The sequence below is a fragment of the Lates calcarifer genome, linkage group LG13 (genome assembly GCF_001640805.2).
Source record: "Lates calcarifer isolate ASB-BC8 linkage group LG13, TLL_Latcal_v3, whole genome shotgun sequence".
Classification (NCBI taxonomy): domain Eukaryota; kingdom Metazoa; phylum Chordata; class Actinopteri; family Centropomidae; genus Lates; species Lates calcarifer.
The window spans coordinates 16,459,256-16,479,430 of record NC_066845.1 but is presented as its reverse complement, the minus strand read 5'-3'; the positions used below and the strand labels follow the sequence as shown (position 1 = coordinate 16,479,430).

General features: G+C 41.2%; 2 protein-coding genes across 3 annotated transcripts in view; both read left to right on the top strand.

Moving 5' to 3' along the window:
* Positions 1-217: 217 nt before the first annotated feature.
* On the top strand, positions 218-16,237 carry ncs1b (neuronal calcium sensor 1b). 2 transcript variants are annotated; one of them, XM_051075244.1, is made up of 10 exons: positions 218-421; positions 1,099-1,219; positions 2,223-2,365; positions 5,676-5,700; positions 10,711-10,849; positions 12,902-12,980; positions 13,518-13,606; positions 13,684-13,761; positions 14,388-14,490; positions 14,979-16,237. In XM_051075244.1, exons 3-9 carry the CDS (start codon positions 2,302-2,304, stop codon positions 14,484-14,486), a joined length of 573 nt encoding a protein of 190 aa, XP_050931201.1. In that variant the 5' UTR covers positions 218-421; positions 1,099-1,219; positions 2,223-2,301; the 3' UTR covers positions 14,487-14,490; positions 14,979-16,237. The 2 variants fall into 2 exon arrangements, with proteins under 2 accessions (XP_050931201.1, XP_018525104.1); XM_018669588.2 differs by having other exon boundaries at positions 220-421; positions 14,388-14,495.
* Positions 16,238-17,479: 1,242 nt separating this feature from the next.
* hmcn2 (hemicentin 2) overlaps positions 17,480-20,175 on the top strand; it is a 42,176-nt gene continuing 39,480 nt past the window's right edge. The window contains exons 1-2 of the mRNA XM_018669154.2: positions 17,480-18,032; positions 19,718-19,788. Coding sequence (XP_018524670.1) covers positions 17,774-18,032; positions 19,718-19,788 — 330 coding nt within the window. The 5' untranslated portion in view covers positions 17,480-17,773. The remainder of the gene's footprint in view (positions 18,033-19,717; positions 19,789-20,175) is intronic.

The window sequence follows — 20,175 nt, the reverse complement described above, 5'->3', positions numbered from 1 at the left end:
TACCCCAGTTATTAGCTTACTCAGTGTTTACTTGCAGTAAAACTGGGCATACAGGATACTTAAAAGTGCCATATCTCTCTTCATACTAAATGAGAATGTGGGTTTTAAAGTGAATTTGAGTAGACTAACCTTTCACCGTGTACGAAATGACACGTTTAAATGCTCTTTAAGCATACAAAGAGTTAGTGTATGACCAACGGTACCGCGACGTCAGTGCCTCTCTGGCACTGAGCAGAGTTGGTCGGGGCCAGCAGCAACGTCACTCCCTGACGGCGGCATCAGAGCAGCACAGACGGCCATCCACGCAGCAGCGAGTCGCTCGCTCCGGAACTCGACGGAGGAAGACAACACTGGACAGCTGCTTTCTGCTTTGGGACTGACTACCTGGACTGGACGGCGACTTTCCACTTCTGTAGCTCAGGTAAACAGCGAACTCGCATTACAGGGGAAAGCCTTTATTCAATTTAGGGTGTTTTTTTCTGTGTTTTTTTAGTCAACGAGCTACGAGAAACAGCATGGGTACCAAACGTTGCGAGCACAATGACTAGCAAGCTTCCCGCACTGTTGTACTGTAGCCATAAACTGTGTGTTGCTATGGTACTGCCAGGCAACATCCCACCTGCTGCTGCCGCGACTAAATTCATTTCTCACTCATGTCAACCAAAAAATATATGACTATATGGAAACAAAGCACACTTTCCTAAATGTTAATTCAACCATTCATTTGTTATGAATTTGTGTGCGTATTAGTTGTGTCCTCGCCACTTGTTTTCATTAGACTTGAATTAACGCTACAGTTGATTTGCTTGCCATTTAATTGTGCTAATTTAAAGCAGGGTACTTAAATATACTAGCCGCTGCACTTTCATTACCAACAGTCTTCTCGCTGCACATTGTGCTCCACATTGTGCCCTGCCTGTTGGCTACATTCGGCAGCTTTGGCAGACAGTAGAAAGGTCGTTGTCTGTTTTGAGTGTTTTTCCAGTCAAGTGCTCATGCGTCTGTAGCTCTAGGTGACAAGACAGTCCATTTCCACTAAAACATAGAAAATGCCTGTCATTCCCTTTGTAACTGCTCTCTGTCTGTTTATTTTCATAGTGTCTTAGCAATACCCAGGACCACAAGGCTTGAGCAAACACAAGATGGTGATTACCAGCGTGGCATCCCTCAGAAGGACATCACTGGCCATGGACAGGAAGAACAGATGTTTGCAGTGAAGGTGCCTAGTGTGTACAGTAGTTTTTCTATTCTGTGGCTCAGACAGCTGCTGTGGTTAGGCATCTGTGCATGCCAACACCAGGCCTGTGATACAAAGAAATTCCATTATCCCTCATCTCCTGTCTGCTGTGACAGAGAGAAGGAAATCACCATACCATGCTGTCGTGAGGCCAGGAAGGAGGGAGCATTATGAGTCAGAATGGAGGAGAAAAGAAAACTGTCACTCTTCAAATTCGCCTATAAGCTTGGTAGACAGCACACAAGCTTATTTTAAGAGCAAGACCAGATCCCTTTTTCGCTATTCAGCTGGCATCTAGAACTGTAGAGGCTTCTTCTTGCTTTCCGTAAATTATTTCTGAAACCTTTTACTTTTTCTTAAACTGTTACATCTGTGTACATTCCATGGATTAAAGTCAATGCTTTTATTGAGTGCAAAATGCAGTGGGGTGCATCCAAGGCAAGCTCTGTTCATTGTATTTTAGTTTACACACCTCCTTATCTCAGCTGTCAAGAGGGAGGATTCTTTTCTACAGTAACTTACCCAGAGCAATAGAGATAGTGGTGGGAAAGGAGGGGTGGGAGGAGTGAGAAGAACAGAGAATGACTGTGAGGGAGTGAGCGTGCTTAACCCAGCCACTGAGTGACTCTTGTATCTAAGGACGAAGGTAGCAACGCATCCAAACGCCACTCTTCGCCCACGGACTGCTGTGAAGAAATGAGGTGGACACATAGGCACTCAGCAGCACTCGTATAGACTCAACAACCTGTCGGCCCCTCTTCACAGGGCCCCTGGGGTTTGACTCGTCTGTCTGGAGTGCCAGGGCTGATGACTGAGCAGATCATGACCACAGCTAGAGTGAACCACATAGAACGATAGACTCATTTAGCTTGAATGGGAGTTGCTTTTTTTAAATCCAAACCAAAACAGAACAACAGTGTGTTTCTCTTGTTTCACTGGTGTCATTGCACCTAAACGGCCCACGTTTGTTGTATGTTTTTGGCAGAGGAGCAGACTGGCGAGGAGGTAGTAACAGGTGCATTGTGCCAAGGTGGATTTGGAGGTGTGGAGGAGAGTTGAAGATCATGGGTAAATCAAACAGCAAGCTCAAGCCAGAGGTGGTGGAGGAGTTGACAAGGAAAACCTACTGTGAGTACCTTAAGATTTTTTTTTCGCTTGTCTTTAGAAAGGAAATCCTGCACTCTTTTGAAACTCTTTTCAGCGAGACTCTGTAAGAACATTCTGGCCATAGGTAAAATAATACACAGTATGTGATAGGAATAACTAACATTGCTGCAGTTTTCAAACCATATTTTCCACCCACTGTGGTCCACCCAGGCTTTACAGTAAATAGCCCTTCCTGTTTGAATGTATTGGGATTCTACACCATTTTCTCATTATCGACAAAACAGAGCTACAACTAAATGCCAGCTGGGAATAAGCTCTCGGTTTGATTTAAATTTGCATTTAAATGTTGTGTAGCAGATTGTGATTGGTTAAGGTCTGGCAAAAGTCGTAATCAGCATCTTTAAATCACGCTGAAGGGATCTATGAATATGGAGATGCTGAGTTTGTCTCAGCAATCAAGTTGAAGGTTATAGAGATGAGGATGTGGTTTTAAATGCTGCTCCTGGATGCTCTGTATATGTAAATATTTTATAAATGTATACACAGACAGTTATATTGATAAGATATATAAAGATATTCAACATAAATTCATTCATTACCTCACAAGACATGAGCATAAATGGAATTCTTGCATACAGCCTTACAGAAATGGTGGCATCACAGGAGGGAATGACCCAAACCTGAAGCCTGTCCACAACATTGCTAGTACATGGATTCTTCTTGTTTCTCTCGACTCATCAGGACATTGCAGATTGACAGCAAACTCATTTATTGATGATCTCCCACTGAACAAAAATTTCAGCTGAATTTTTTTTCCGCCACAGTTTTCAATCAAATTTGAGCAGAGATCACATTTATAATTATCCACAATGATGACTCCTTGGAAGACGCTATATTAATCATTTGTGTGTTATTTCTGGACTGCAGCGTTATTATTATTATTTGAGCAGTACAGTGTGCAGGTGTGGGTGGGAGTTGACATCCATTGGCTGCTTAATGACAGTGTTATTTGTGTGTGGTGAGTCTCTCCACAGCAGAACCAAGGAAGGCTGTTGTGGCAGGAAATTGCTGTGGAGGAAGATTGGGCTTCATGCTGGGCTGGGCTGCTTGCTGCTGTCCTTTACTCACTCCCTCTCCCTCTGTCTTTCTCTCTCTCTCTCTCTCTATTTCTTTCTTTCTCTCCCTCTCCCCCTCTTCCTCTCTCTTACCCTTTCACCCTGTCTCTCTCGCTTTATCCCCTAATTGCCCTCTTTGAGCAGGGAATGGAATAGTATAATTAGGATCTTATCTGGTTAGCATTGCTGAGAGGGGCACCAAGCTTTCTCTCCCAGTGTGATCATTCTCCCTTGTTCTGTTGTTGCTTGACTTGAGACTCTATCATTTCTGCTTTCCTTCTTACTATTGCCTCTTTCTCTTGCTCTCCCATGAGAAGCTTTGTCTGCCATTTTAGTCAACGCTTTCCTTTGGTTCTTGACAGATTGGGGACTTAGTAAATTTCTCTGTGCCTATGTGTCTTTTTGTTTCAGTGGGAGAAAGAGTAGAGTGTTTTGCCCCTACAAATAATGCCCTGTGAGTTGACAAGCAACCAACAGGCTAGAAATAAGGCCCATTTAGTTAAAAAAAAATCTGTTGATGTCTGTCTTCTGCTTTGTAGTAGGCTTGAAAATGCAGGCATCTTCATAAGAAAATCATTATGACCTCATTTTCAGTAAAACACTTTCATGGCCAAAGACAACATTAAGCCATGCACATGCTCCTGGCTGCCCAGTGTTTTCCTGTTCTTAGTAAAAACTGTGGAAAATGGTTGCAGCTTCACCTGCACTTGAGAGAGCTTAATTCAACCCACAAATGCTTTTCCTAATGTCTGTTCTGGCATCACATGGAAAGCAGCATTCCTATTAAAATGTCTGCAGGATGTAGGCTAGGCCCATGTAATAACATGATGATTTTGTAAGTTGTCAAAGCCATGAAGAGGCTCACATTGACAGACTGCAAGCTGGATGTGTTCTAGCAGACCCTGCAGGGCCAACTGGCTGAGTGGGCCTTGCACTCTCCTGCAATTGGCTGATTGCATTATTGCCCATTGCCTCTGACTGAGTTACGTAATACAATTTTTTTATTAAATCATAGCCATGGTAAATTGCCTCAATTTTTGACTACATTGTCTTTTGAGGCCAATTTAATGGTAGCTTGGCTTGGCTGACAGTTGTGAGATTGACCCTGACATTTATGGCTCAGGAAAGGGTCACATGATGATGGGTTTCTTGGTGAAACTCTGAGCAAAAGAAATTGAGGCTGAGATACATGTGAGTGAAAGCTACCTGACCTGGCCTCCTTATAGAAACCATCTGTATAATTCTGCTCCAGCACTGCAGTTATCTCATTATGGAATACTTTGTCTAAATCTCATGGTAAAGTGTTGACAAAAATCTTTTTTACATTTTTGGTTATTTGTCCAGTCTCACACAATGTGAGGGTGTTGGATAATGGTAACTTGATTCACCCAAAAATGTCTTTATTTGTGGCAAGTTAATGTCAAAGCCTGTAAGCCATTGTTTACTTTGTTTCTCTGGTTGTATACCTTTGTGGTAACCATGACTATGAGTTGCTCAAGGTTAAACATTACAATAGAGGAAATTATTGATTAACTACCTAGCTATTTGTTGTATTTATAAACCTCTTGCTTTGCCCCAGGCCCATCACAAGTGGTAGTAGATGACATCTATACTCAGACTTACAGCAACATGAATTCAGGAAGTCTTTCTCAAAGGACCACATGGTTAAAATAATGCTATTGATTTTCAGCCCTTGTTTTCATTAGTAACCTCAGGGGCCAAGAGTCTGGAAATTGCTTAGGTTACTTGAGCAAAAGTAAAGAGACGAGGGAAAGCCATGAGGGATTGGTTGATTAGATACTGGCAGATAATGGCGCTTGTGTGGGCATGATAACACATCCCTCCTCCTAAACTGTTCTATTTCTTAGATCTGCGGCTAACCTTTATTGCCTCAGCCATGTTTGTCTTTTTGTAGCTCCCTGGGGTTTACTCCCACTTGTTCTCTACTATGCTGGCCAATAAAAATGATTATTCATCTCTTCTGATACTATGCTAGAATCAATTAATTCTCTACTCAACTAAAAATGGCTATTTTCCAATAATTGCATGACACTATTGAATATTTTTGGTCAAGTCAGAGGATATGTGTAAGAAAGGATTGGGCCAAGATGATTAACGATGCTACTACTTGGCTCCAGTGTTTAACAGCAAACCACTTTTTTCTAGGACAGCCAAAGTTTTTCTCCAAACTAATGTTGCTCTTATTTCTCTTACAGTTACAGAGAAAGAGGTGCAGCAGTGGTAAGTGTGTGTATTCATTTTTAATGAGTATTTTTCCATTCATGAGTGAAGCTAGTCATATATTTGCAATTGTGTCTTTACTGGCAGAGCTCACGGGAATCAGGGATTCTTATCTTAACCCACTTGCGAAAGCCACAATGATATATTTTGCCCAGGATTTGGTTTCTGGAGTGTATGTACAGTTGGTTGATAGTTGATTTGAAGCCATCTCCCTCACGCCACCCTGAAGACAGATGCGTTCTGAAAATAGAATGACTTTGAAGCCTTACTGAGACTGAGTGACTTTGGAGGCTGATAACACTGATACAAACATTTCCATGATGCATTCCTTAACAGCCTTTTTGCTCTATTTGCAAAAAAAGGATGTCTGATAATAGAAGAATGGCAGGGGCACAAGGTTGTTTCACTTTCAGGCACTTAATGACTACATGGCCACAGAGCCTCTACAAGGTTGCCGATTAGTAATCCTCCCTGTCAGATTCTGTACCTATTAGTCAGTGTGACCCACACCAGCATCATCATGCTGGTGTGGGTCTAAGGGTCTAGCCTTTGTCTGTTCCCAGCCTGTGCTCACAGTGTTGTAACTTGTACTTATATACGTCAAAATGAAACACATTCATGAAACAGATGCACCTTAGGCCAGGCTAAGTCACAGTGCTGTGGTGAGAGTGATCATTAATGTTAAGGTGTGATTCTCTAAGCGTTTTTTTTTCTGAAGGCACAATTTGACAGCCACTGGCAAATGGATAAGAGACAATGCATCTTCATTACAGAGATGACTCAAGCATGAGCATAGTCATAGCTTTTGTTTGCTGCATGCTGCTGTTGGGCTATTGTTTCTTTGGAGATAACAAAAAATAGTGTGTGTCAGAAGAGGGAGTGCTGTAATAAAGTGATCACTCTTCCATGTTCACACTTCAGTTCTCCTGCTTTGGTTTTGCATTTCACGACCTAATTCAGCATGCATGAAAAGAGCTCTGCCTCAAGAGCTACTCGCTGTTCATGTTCCCTGTTAGGGAGTTTACGGGGGGAAGGAGACAGGGCACATTCATAGCCACACATCAGCAGCAGTAGCAGCAGCAGCAGCAGCAGCAGCAGCAGCGTTAGATATCACTGGGCATTGGCAGGTCCCGAGCCTCCAAGCTGGCCTGTCTCTGGGGCTGCCTGAGTGCACTGGGGCGGAATACCCCCCACTGCTCTTAAACCTCAACCCCCTGGCTGTGCAGCCAGCTAGCTCACCATCACTCTCGCTGTCTTTCACAGGAAAGTTTGCATGAGTCCTCACTTGAAGATCAGCAGCAATCAACACGGCTGAGTGTGAGGGATGAGAGGGAATTTCACCAGGGGAAATGCCAGATGGCGTGTAATTAGAGCACAGGCACAGACACAGAAGAATTAGCAGGGTTAGATAAATGCCTGTGTTGTGCATTAAATTTGTTCCCCTTTCTAATTCTCCTCTAAGGGAACATCATTAGTATGCCTGAGGCTCACCTGAAATCAATAACAAAATGCCATTGCGCAGTGATGTTCCTGCCAGCTAGGCAGGAGCAAGAGAAACATCCTGCACAACTCTTTAGCGAGCCGCCATGGTAGATGCCAAGGAGCAGGAGCCAGTGCCAGTAATAAATACTTTATCTTCATGCTGGCTCCCTGGTGGGGTCTGATGCACAATGTCACGTCTGCTATGTCCCTGCAAGTACAGTGCGTAGTTCCATTATTACACTACTTCAAGTACAGTCTGACCGTGTATGTGTCTTAGCACCAGTGTCACCAAGTCAGACTTCTTGTACATGATGTGTTCTTGGCAAGTGAAGGTGATTCTGATTATGACTGATGAATAACTGACACTGGGCAAACATGAATACACGGATACTTTGCTTACTGTATCTACTTTACCAGTGCATGTGTGTGTTCTGCTTATGTAACTGCACTGGTAATATGTAGTAGTCAACTTTATATGGGTGGTTCATGCCTTGTAAAGCAAACTCATGCGACTACATACTGGCTGATGATAGAAAATATCATTTCTGCAACAGCAATTACACCAAAACATTGATATATCAAAACTCAAAAAAGCCAAAAGCACATACTTAAGAGTTTTACTGAAGAGTCTGATCAATACAGAATTTTTGAGGCTGATATTTGACAGTTTAAAGTATATGTATCAGATAATATTTTTTTTTTATATTAATGAAACTATTTTCAGAAGAATCTGTTAAATTTTGCCATAAAAGATTTGTGACAAAGGTTTAAAGTTGTCAAAAAAACAACACTTAAAGTAAATACAACTGTGAATTTTAAACTTCAGTAGAAATTAAATCACTATAATTATGAAAAAGGGCACACAAACAACAAAGATATATTAAATTCAAAATAAAATGTATTTTATATGTTATGTTATTATAACTATTATATTGTATATTACTATTACAATGGACATGAGATTATTTTTAATAGATGAAATAGCCTATCACCAATAACTAAAGGTGAACTGCACTGATTTTACACACCACAGTCTGTTTACATAATTTACAAAATCCTTCAGAGGGAGCTGTGTGAAATCTGATAAATTGCCTCAAGTGATGTCAATTGAGTTTGTCACTTGGGGTTGAAGATTACAAGTTGGAAAATGAAAAAAAAAAAAAAAAAAAAACGGGGTGAGGAGTTAGTGAAAAGGGATCTTACCAGAACTCTTTAACCCACTCCTAATCTCTGCTTGAGGAGGGCTTTTTGAGGCTATATTGGCTGTTTTTAGCATTACACACCTGAGATGCATTGTGGGTAATGTAGGTGCCTGGTTTCGACAAAGAAGATGATGCAATGCTAAACTGATGGAATACTCTTTTAATTCACTACTAAGTAATTTTCTTATCCTTATGGTGTTCTTAAAATTGTAACAACTAGTCACAGAAAGGAAACCTTCCCCAGGCACTTGTAGGAAATGGACAAAGGGGTACTAAAGTGATTTAGCTTTGCATGCATAAAGTTGAGTGCCACATAGGAAATCCTACATTTCCCCATAGTGCAACTCAAGAGTGCCTTTCATTAAACTGCCACTGCCTCCTAAATACCCACTTCTCTCAAACTCCACAACTCCAGTTTTTGCCACATTTAACACTGGGTGGGAGGCCAGTCTGTCACAGGGCTGACATACAGAGACAACCAATCATTCACTCTTACATTCACACTTATGGGTAATGTAGAGTCACCAGTTAACCTAACCAACATGTCTTTGGACTGTGGGAGGATGCCTGTAAAAAATCAACAACAGGCACAGAGATAACATATAAACTCTTCCCGGCTGGCCAGCAGGTTCGAACCCAAAACCTTTTTTTTTTTTTTTTTTGTGATAAACTAAAATTGGCTGATATTTGACCCACCTGAAATGACTAAATAAGAACAAAATAGACTCTAATTATCACACAAGGGAGCACTGCATGCTCATCTTTGATTCTGTCAAGGCTGCTCAAAATAAGGCAAGGCTGTAACTAAGGCCAGAGAACGAGAAAGAGATACATTTTTGATAAGAATCTCTTAAATATGGTTATTTAAGATTTGAGACAAATATATTGAGGTGACATTTTACAGTTGAAAGTTGTCAAAATCATAACTCTAAGACTAATTATAGCAATATGTTTTAAACCTCACTGGAAATTCAAATACTATGAAGAACTATAAAAAAACAGCACAAAAATATATTAAATTGGACCCACCTCAAACTATTGAATAAGAGCAAAAATAGAAACGTGTCTCTTCTGTTTTTTGCAATAAACATTCTCTAAAATTTATTTATATACCTAAGCATGCATACCTAATGTACTGAACACATACAATCTATAGAGTATGTTACAGTAACTTAACATTCAGCCTTTTATATCAGCTTCCATTTCTAATATTCCATAGTTACACATTAAAAATGACTAAAGAATCCAGGTGAAATAGGTCAGCTTTGGATTATGACATGCATTGTGTGCTCTGCTCTTTGAATGCCAATTAGGTTGTATTCTGCATTATAGAGAGCTAGGCTTTCATTTTCCTACATATCTCCAGATAATTCAAATGTGAGAATTACATGGTTCTGCTCTCCTCTCGCTTCTCTTCTCGCTGAACTTTTTCCCAGCTGCTCCTCAAAGCGTCTCTCCAACTCTTTGACTACAGTATATGGAACCGGCTTCATTATCTCCCAGGCAGATTAAAAGTAAAGAGTTTAAGAGGAGTGAGGAGCCAGACTGTCAGAGAAAAAGATCTTCCCTGGCCTTCGTTCTTCATCAGAACACACTCTCTCTCTCTCTCTCTCTCTTTGGCCTTAATTACAGCCTTGCCTTATTTTGAACAGCCTTAACTGAATCAGAGGCGAACATGCAGAGCTCCCTTGTGTGAATTTGCGTCATTTTTGCTGTTGATCAAGAGCAAAAGCTTTTTGCAGTGCTTTTTATAACTAGAGAGGGTTATTATTTCCCTGCTATTTCCTCTTTTTCCTACTTTTCATCTAGCTTTTATTTTTGTAAAGGCTAACACTGTCTCCCTTGCTCCCTGACCTGTTACAGTTAGACTCTGAGGCTGCTGCGTCCCTTTATGAAGACATATAAGGAAACTACCTACCCTTGAGTGACTGCGCTTGAAATTGCTAATGAAATGCTTCTATATTTAGGCTAATGGAGATGTTAAGTCGCTCTCTAGATATGTCATTTCCAGGGGCGAGAGGAAGCTCTCAGACTTATCTATCAGCTACGTATATTATCAAAAGAGGACTAGAGAGTAATTTGATTAGAGTTAACCACTCTGGGCTTGCTATTGGATTAAGGCGATCGTCTTATCTGTGAATGAGACAAATAGCTTTGCACTTTACCTTTGATCTAGCACAGATTTTCAAGCGGAGTCAGTAATGCCTGCTGTGGTAGTGGGGATGTGACATTAGTCACAGTAGTTGTCAGTGCTGTCCAGTAGTGTCCTCAGTACACATGATATTTTACCTCTTTAAATAATATCTATCTATGCTTTATTTTTCAGGTACAAAGGTTTCATTAAAGATTGTCCAAGTGGGCAGCTTGATGCTGTGGGCTTTCAGAAGATATATAAGCAGTTCTTTCCTTTTGGAGATCCAACGAAGTTTGCCTCCTTTGTCTTCAATGTTTTTGACGAAAACAAGGTTTGTATTCAGATTTATATGTTCTGTTGTCCCATTGCAAGGCAGAACAAATATGGTGCCACCTTTGTTTCTTCAGAATGACAGAGGAATAGTTTTGGACTGGCTGTTTTCTAGGGTTGCAGAAAGATAAGGGAAGTCATGTTAAAGTGTTTGAGGGTAGAGCTAATCTAAGGGTCTTTATTCAGGTCAAGTCAGTTTGTGAGAGCAGCAGTTCCTTCTTTCTGGCCAGCCAGAGATTGCATAGAATGAAAGGGCAACATGGTGTAGAAATCCTATTCATTTTGCTGCTGTTATTACTCCAGGGTCCCTTTTTACGTTTTTTTTTTTCTTTTATTTAAGAGAACTGCAGGCTCTCAAGTTTGTATACACAAGTGTATGTATTCAGAACCCTTTTGAATGAAGGCTGCATTGGACATTGAAATGTAGCTTAATAACACTCTAGGCCACAGTCTAATCAAAATATAGAGAAACAGGGATGTTAATACTGTTGGGAACTCCATGTACTCAGTGTACTCTGCAAATTATTTTATGTGTGATGTGTAATGATTGCCCTATTTCTGTTCTTTGTATTTTTGAATGTTAGTACAGCGGGCACAGATGATTCCTCAAAAATGGGTACTATGTAAAGAACTTGATATGAGTTGTAGCATCTATAATATCAGTAGTAGGATTTGTGCCAGAAATCATTTTTAAGGCTGAGTGACATTTTTTCAAGAGATGTATATGTATTTTATTTCTAATTTATTTATTTTTTGAATGAAACTCTTGTCCTTGTTATGTGGCAGCATCCTCTAAGAATTTGAGGGTAGGATGATAAAGCACGTTTTAACAAGGCCAAACTGTAATAAGGTGTGTTTGCTGAAGTAATCCACCTCGTTGGAGCTGTACAAGATTATTCAATTTGTGCTTAGGAGGACAAACTGTGGATGAGCAGCTCCTGGGATGTTGGTGAGCCCCTGAAGGTTTATTGACTTCAGTTAAGAGGCTTTGTGTCAGAAAGATCAGACAACCCCTGTGTCTGATGTTTATCTGTGGCCTTCATTAGCGTTAGGCACCCCATAGTTAGAGAATGCATTGATCTTAACAGTTTTTTATGACTTATGTAATCAGCAATGCATGACTTCAGCATTGTCTGGATGGTCAGATGTCTGGTAGAGATAAAGTTGGCTGACCCTAAGGCCATGAAGAGTGCTTGGCTTTTCTTCTGAAACAAGAGCTGTGGCTGGACTTATGGCAGTTACAGGTAACAGAATGTGATGCAACACAATCCTTCAGTAGCTCGTGAGAATATGAATTGACCAAAGCCAGAAGGCTCTGCTACCAGCCAATTTATATGCATTGCCTGTTGTTCACAAGCTGTTGTTTTCACTTGGAATGTGAATAGCTTTTCTTTTATGCAGCATCACAGTTTGATTGGAATAGGTCTGTTGCAGTTGCCTGAGGCTGGAGGTCATAACTTGATGAGTTGGTATGAATCAGTGCCATTTGAGCCACTTTGAGCTTTCATTTTATATTTGATGACTATCCATGTTAGAGGACATTTCTCCCTGCTGCTCTCTGTGTGGCCTCACAAAAGAACGCTGAAGGCCACAGTTTTGGGAGGTTAATTTTGAGCTTCTGTGGTAAGGTTCAGCACATGGTATTCTAACAAAGCTGAGAGGGAGTAAGTGTCACAGTGGAATATTTTCTACCTTGTTGTACATATTTATCTGCCAAGTCCATTCATGATGTGGAATCATTTGGAAAATGTGAAACATCTTCGTTCCAGATATACAGTGGTTTTATGTTTGTATGTGCTGTAACTTTTAGACTATGAGCTAGTAGCATCCATCTTACTAATGACCAGAGGTGACATATTTCTGCCTCAGGAGAGAGCCAGGTGCAGGGCAAAAAATAGCAGCTGACTTGGAGCAAACGCCTGGCCCCATTTTCAGCAGAATACAGCAAGGACATCATGAAAGAACAGCAAGAAGTTCATGAAAGTACAGCTACAGCAAGTGTCAAGTAAAATGTTCATCTTGTCTCTGGGCTCTCCCTTTTGTCAATCTGTAGGATGGACGCATTGAGTTCTCTGAGTTCATCCAGGCCTTGTCAGTGACTTCTCGAGGAACTCTAGATGAGAAGTTGAGATGTAAGACCATTCACCTTTCTCCCCTATTTTTGACATTTAATTTGACATTGCAGGATTTAGAACTGACTGCCATGTATTGCATATCAAAGAGGACTGGTGGGTTCCTAGAGAACAGCAAATAAAAGATAATTAGCCTGCAAGATACAGCAGGCTTCTGCAAGCTGGGGGTCATGACCACACCTTTTCTTGAAAGTAGAACACCCCACAAAATCTTGAACTTTAGCTGTAATCATCACTTTTAAATCTATAACAACGTATGATCATTATTTATATCCAGAATTACTGCTGTAGCCTTTTGAACTGGGAAGCCACCATGAAAGGCTACCTTCTGTCTCTACTCAGTTTTCACCATTTGCAAAGACATGAAATACTATGTACTTTATAATCCTTGAAAATATATATTTTACCATAATCTTTTGTTTTACATTTTGCGGTAACAGTGGCTTTCTGATCTCAATGTGAGCTCACTTCCCAGAAATAGTTGTGAATCTCCTCCTTGCTGCACTAAACCCAAATATCACATCTTTCTCTACACAGGGGCTTTTAAATTATATGACCTTGATAACGATGGCTACATTACACGTGATGAGATGTTGAACATCGTAGATGCCATATATCAAATGGTGGTAAGTTTGGTGGTAAAGTTTGGACATTTAAACCTGTATTATTTTTTTGTGCAAAGTGTAATGATTTGACATCTTAGGGGAACACGGTGGAACTGCCAGAGGAAGAAAACACGCCAGAAAAGCGAGTGGACCGTATTTTTGCGATGATGGACAAGGTTAGAAGTTTAATATTGAAATAATATCAAGAGACTGAAGTGATAAAGACAATGAATGCACTAGTTACTTTACCATTTGATATTACTTTCTGCCATTTAACAACAAAGTTTGCCTGACACTGATACAAGTGAATGATTAAGGAATGACTATTAGTTTACCATCAAGAGGACTGAATCTGCCTTTCTTGCCACCCCCAGGGCTTTGACATGTACACTGTCAAGTTTAGAGCTGTAAGCTGTAGCCATCACAGCGTCACTAACACTGCCTGCAGTCTATAAACATCATATATAGTGTACTCCACCACTATCCCTTGGTGCTATGCCCACTCCCTCAATCCCAAGACTCTCTCATCTTTAGTGAAAGATGAGACGCAGCCTGCATGGGCGTGTTTGTCAGCCCACTACTGCCAAGATCAGCCCATTGGTCTAGCTGTGCAGCACAGCAGCACTTAGTGATTTGTATTGGCAGAGAGTGGCTAACGTCCAAGTGCACTGAACCAAAGATCAGTCCAACAGCGTAGAACAAGAGTCGCATGATTTAGCTTCAGAGTCTCTTTTGCCCCCTTCTGGTAAGTCTTTGTTAAAGCATTAACTCAGTTTCATTTTGTCTCATATTCTCCCTTCAGAATGCAGATGGGAAGCTGACTCTGCAGGAGTTTCAGGAGGGCTCAAAGGCAGATCCGTCTATTGTTCAGGCATTGTCACTCTACGATGGACTTGTGTAAGAATGTAAGGTGAGTGGGGTATTAATGAACTAGTACCCGCATACTTTTCTGCTTGGGTGATTTTCAATCCTGGGTCGTACTTCAACTCCAAGATAACACAGTGTAATCCTTATTTCATCAGAGCAAAAAATAAACGAAAGGAAATTCACTCCGTGGGCTGAAACCAAAATGAAGAAGCCACTTTCTGCTCTCAGTTTGTTCTTATGAATTATTCAAATGGCCCACTTGTTTGCTGGCAATCAAAATAGTCTTGCAGTGCTGAGTGAAGAGCGAGACAGTCTTCTCCACTCACTGCCTATTCTAAGCTGCTACCAATTGTTGCTGACATCCTGCTCAGCGTTTTGTCAACTGTGAAGTGAGCTTGTGAAGACATATTTTAGTAATGCGGTAGCTCTGTTCAGCAGTTATCTTGCATGCTCTGAACACATCCAGATATCATGACACCACTTAATGTCCACTATTCAACTGTTAATCGCTCTTACAACTTCTCAGATGGATCCAACTCCGCGTCCTCCTGTGCGTTACACGCCAATCCAACACCATCACACCTGTAACAGGAGGAAGCCACATTTAATTTGCTCACCCAGAAGTGGACTGCAAACTGTTGTCGCACGGCCTTGTACGGCATCTTTGTCAAGTAGCTGTTTGTCTACATTTCCACTAAGGATTGTGAAGAAATATATACTCTGATGTGATGGAGAATTTCAAATATGTCAGAAAAACCCTCAGTCATTTATCTGTGCTTCTACAGCTATGTGGCACTGCGTACACCCTTGAATGTTGTGGACTGTGTACGCGCATTTTCTGCAATCGCAGTGTTGTGGTTTCCCCACGGACAATCCAAGGAACAGAATTCGGAGATGTTAGTGTGCATCTTGTTCACGTACTGTAAACCAGAGGATGCACGACAACCGCTCAGAGGAACTGTGCTGCTGTTTCATTACCACACGGAGAGACTCTGAGGCCAGGGAAATCTGGAAAAATGTATTACAAGGTGATAACGTGAACACTAGCTTAAAGTTACAGAGCAGTATAGTGTATATTGTATAATGTAAATATAATGGTAATTTATTTTCTGCTTTGCTGCGTTTATGGGAATTTCCTCATAAATATGGAATGAAGTTTTATTTTTTATCAAAGGTGTCGAAATGTATTGCACTGTATTTTTCATTATTGTGGGATTGTTTTTTTTTCTCACATTCTGAAGTTTCCTTTTCCTGAGAGAACGGTTTTTATTTGAAGAAGAGTGTTGAAGAAGTGGGGGCTTTTCTATAGATTATTTTACTATGTTTGCAGTCTGTGCATCCTATTGTGTTTTCACTTCCCCGTTAGCAGGAGCGTGTCTGCAGTGTTGCACGGCCACATCCTGAACTACACGACCAAGCAACACAGCGAATTCTCACAGCTTACATCTGAATTGAGGCTCATTATTTCTTTTGAGAGCATTGCACCCCACCCTCAGCACACACAAAGCCCTGGTCATTGAGAGGCACAAACAGACATCAATTCTGGTTGTAAAGCTTTTGTGAGCTCTGTGGTTGCAATTGTCCACTTTGTATTTGTCCTGTGTGAGGCCAGAGCATGTGATGATGCCTTTTTTTCATCCTTGGATTATTTTAGTTAGAACATTAAGATGTTTATCAGCTTCACTGATTTTATGCCTTATGCAAATGATAATTTATTAAATGATAAATGTCATTTACCTGTTGATTAACAGTATAAGAGCACAGAATAAAATGCATTTAAGTGGCTGACTTTTCTATTACTGTATTCTTAGTAAGGGATGGATAGGAAAATGTCTTTAATTTTGTATTAACCATTTTTCGATAAGTTAAGGAGCTGCTTTGTGGACTTACTTGTAAAATGTGTAACTTCCCTAATTATAATCACTTCTCAAGAAAATTGTCCAAAATTTCACACCTCCTATTGCATGGTATTTAAAATTTCAACCTCTACCAGTCCAATATGACACTGTGCCACCACACAAATACAGAACAATTTCATATCAAGCTTTAGTGCCTGTTATGCTTTGAAACACAGAATCCTACATGCGTACTTGCTCTGCAGTGTAAGCCTGTGCTGTATGGTTGTATAATGAACAATGGACTGCATAAAACTGTGATGTCTTGGCACTGATGGGTGGATTAATGAGGCTCAGTGGCTTTTGTGTAGAAGCTTCTGGGTCTGTCTGCTCACTGGGCCTGCTCAGACCTGCTCTCTGTTTTCTTCTCATCAAGGACAGATGGAAGTGATATCAAGAGAAGGAGGCCAGAAGGGTCCAGAGATTTGACCAGAAACTGCTCTTTCCTTTGGGTACATTTTTGATTCCCTTTGTATTTTATAGAAGTTTCAAATTTAGCAGCTGTGACTAAGTGCAGCGAAAGACAAAAGGATCAAAATATTCTGCATCCCAGACTCTTAAGTTTGGGAAGACACTGAATTATTTACACTCATAACATCAAGGCTGACTTCCTCTGTGAGGTTTGATCTCCCTGGACAAGATATGTCATAGCTAGACATCTAGTGCGTAAGAATCATGTTTAATGATCAATAACACATTCCTATTCAGATCAGCAACAAAGTAAAAAGGGACAGTGACATTTCTGTGTGGCACGTCAAGCTATTCCACCCATTCATATGTCGAGGGGATATTTCTCAGGGTGGGCTATGTATAAAATTAGATTGGTGTCAGCTGAATATAAACGATGGCTATTTATAAAAACGAGGCTGTTACTGAGACAATGTTCTCGCCATGTCCAAAATACAGACTCCAGACTCCGCTGGTAATGTGCATAAAGCTGTTAAAGACCGCGTCTCTAGGGGCCCACCTCGATTGCGGGAGAAAAAAAAAATCGAATTTAAGGGGGAATGTTGAATAGGGTTAAAGCCTGGAAGTCACAGTGGGGTCGAGTTACACACACACACACACAAAAAAAAAAAAAAAAAAAAAATCAGGTTGGGTCTCGGGAACCTTTTAATACCCATCTCCGCCCCCGTTTGAAGCGTCAGAGCACCAGCTCTCCAGGGGCTCTCCAACACAGAGCCAGTCCACACGCTCCTCCAAACTTTACGCACGGATGTACTCGTGTGGAAGTGTTTTACACTGGATTTTGATGTGTTTCAGCAGAGACGTTTAGTTCAGATTTTTTTTTTCTACCGACTGGAAGGAGTCCCAGACTTGTTTTGAGTTTCTTTGAAACTATAAACTTTTTAAAACTTTCTTCTACTTTCAGTTTTTTATGTGATTCGCCTCATTCCAACAGACAGATGCAGTAAACCTAAAAAAAATGACCGGTGTCTTTTTAAAGTGCCTAGTCTTGGCGCTCTGTATCAGCGCGCACAGGCTCTTGGCAGACCCCCGGGTTGTGGAGGATGATGGATCCGGTGACAGCGCCTCGACCCTGGCCTTTGTGTTCGATGTTACCGGCTCCATGTACGACGATCTGAAACAGGTGATAGAGGGCGCTTCGCGGATCCTTGAGAAGACCCTGAGCCGGAGGACCAGACCCATCAAAAACTTTGTCCTGGTCCCCTTCCATGACCCAGGTACTGTTTCACAGAAACACACTTGAAATAATCTGCTACATACCAGACACTCTCCCATTTTGGTGACAGTGGTTGTCTTGAATTCTGAACATTTTTTGTGAATTATTGCAGGTAATTACAATTTACTACAGCATTTAACAATTCCAAAGCCAAAGTTGGCATTGACTGTCTGACCAGACCTATGCAAAGCAGCGCATGACAGCCTTACTTGTTGCATCACAAACTAAACAGGACAGTATTGTAGGTTAAACTGCCCTCATTTGATTTGAGTTTTCTGGAGCTCACATTTACACAGTTTTACTTGAACAGAAACAGTAAAGTGCAGCACTTTTCAAAACCTGCAGCACATGTTGTAACTCTCAGCCGCTTCATTAGAAGTCCACTTACATTGAGCAGCACCTTGAACTCAAACTGATACAAGACATCAAGCAGGAGTGTGTGGGCTTATAGAATGAGGGGTCAGTCAGCGGGACAGGTAAGGGTCTTCACCCTCTGCATCTGTCCTCTTATATGGGAAAGCTGCAGCTTGAAACTAAGAGTGCTCTAATGGGGGAGGGTGTTTGAGCACTGATGAGAAGCATATGCTGTCTGCTTGTGTGTAATTACCCCAATCACCCCCCACCCCCCCAACCCCCTTACCCCACCCCACTCCTCCCTCTCCTCCATCCAAGCCTCCGGAAAAACCCTCACAGACCCCGGTTTAGCCAGCCAGGGGGGATGGTGGGCTGCGCTAACACCACACATTTTGTCTTGTGTTTAATGTGCCCTGCCCTTGGGGACCTTGTAAACTTCCAGGATTGCAAAGAAGCCGGCGGTGCCTGACAAAGAGGCGTGACAGTGCTGTCAGTGTTTTACAGGCGCTCGTGAGGGGGAGACAAGGACTTGAAAGCCTCTGCTGTTGGGAAATAGATTGAGGATGAGTTAGAAATGTCATCTGCTGACACAAGTCTGCAAGCTCTGTATGGGTAGGCTCCACCCTACCTGATGAGGGTCCTCTCTGTAATAACTATAATGAAAAGCTTGTGTTTATGGACAGCAGCATTCTATAGTTAAAACAATGTGTTCTTTGTGTATTGGTTAATGTTTACTCTTTTATCGATTGGCCCCAGAAGGTGTCCAAGAAGGCGTCTCGGACAGGCTCTCATTCATCATGCTGGGGTCTGCTGCTCGAGACCCGAGGAAATCACCCAATAGAAAATGCTGACTGCAGCTGCAAGAAATGATTATTCTGTCATCAGATTTCAGCGATTTGAGTAAAACAAAACCTTGACATTGTAATTTTGTCAGTGCACCAGTCTAGCTTCTCTTGTGCTGTGTGGTGCATGTGATTGATATTCATGTCTCGCACAACAGCTACAGGACATCACTCTGGTCCTGATAAATTAGGCTGTGGCTTATCTGGGATTCTGATGCTATGCCGTAGATGCTTTTTGTCTTTGTTCACAAAGGCTGAACTGCTGAGAGAGAACAACTAAATCCTTTGTTCTGATATAGTTGTTTTGTTGAGTTTGAAGAAAAATCCAGACAAGTTGAACCTAAACCCTTATTCAGTTTCTGAATAAATTTAGGTGTATGCAACTGTGCAGCAACCAGAGCACCTCTTATTTAACTGACTTGATTTGATTTTGTTCACTTTAAAAGTCTATATTTGGGATATTTGATGAGATACATGTCTAAACCCATAGATATCGGCCCTGTGTCCATCACCACTGACCCAAAGAAGTTCCAGCAGGATCTGCAAGAGCTGTTTGTCCAGGTGGGAACCCGAACACATGGGATGGTTATTCTATACAACAGGAACCACTGTATTGTTCCACATTAATTCAGATTTTATCCATTTGGACTGCTGTTGTGTAAAGATAGCCTATGTAATTTTTTTAACAGCAGCCACTGTGGCCACAACGGACAATTATGTGATAATGGTAAATACTCTAATGTAGTAACAGTAGAGATGAATGTTACACTGCAACATCTGTAATAACTGCTGGTCATACCAAAACCCCTGAGTGTACTGAACTGAACAAGGGTGCACTTTTTGCATGTGAATTCAACTTTTAATTAAGTTATATTTAATTTACCTTCGTCATTCCGAAAGGGGAAACTATATTCTAAAGAAGTGACAGAGCTGTTCAAATATAAAATC

Bases quoted from the DNA above. Each gene is read 5' to 3' on its own strand.
- ncs1b (XM_051075244.1), top strand. From the start codon at position 2,302: ATGGGTAAATCAAACAGCAAGCTCAAGCCAGAGGTGGTGGAGGAGTTG. The intron at 12,981-13,517 runs GTAAGACCATTC...TTCTCTACACAG, and splicing joins TCTAGATGAGAAGTTGAGAT to GGGCTTTTAAATTATATGAC. The intron at 13,762-14,387 runs GTTAGAAGTTTA...TTCTCCCTTCAG, and splicing joins TTTTTGCGATGATGGACAAG to AATGCAGATGGGAAGCTGAC.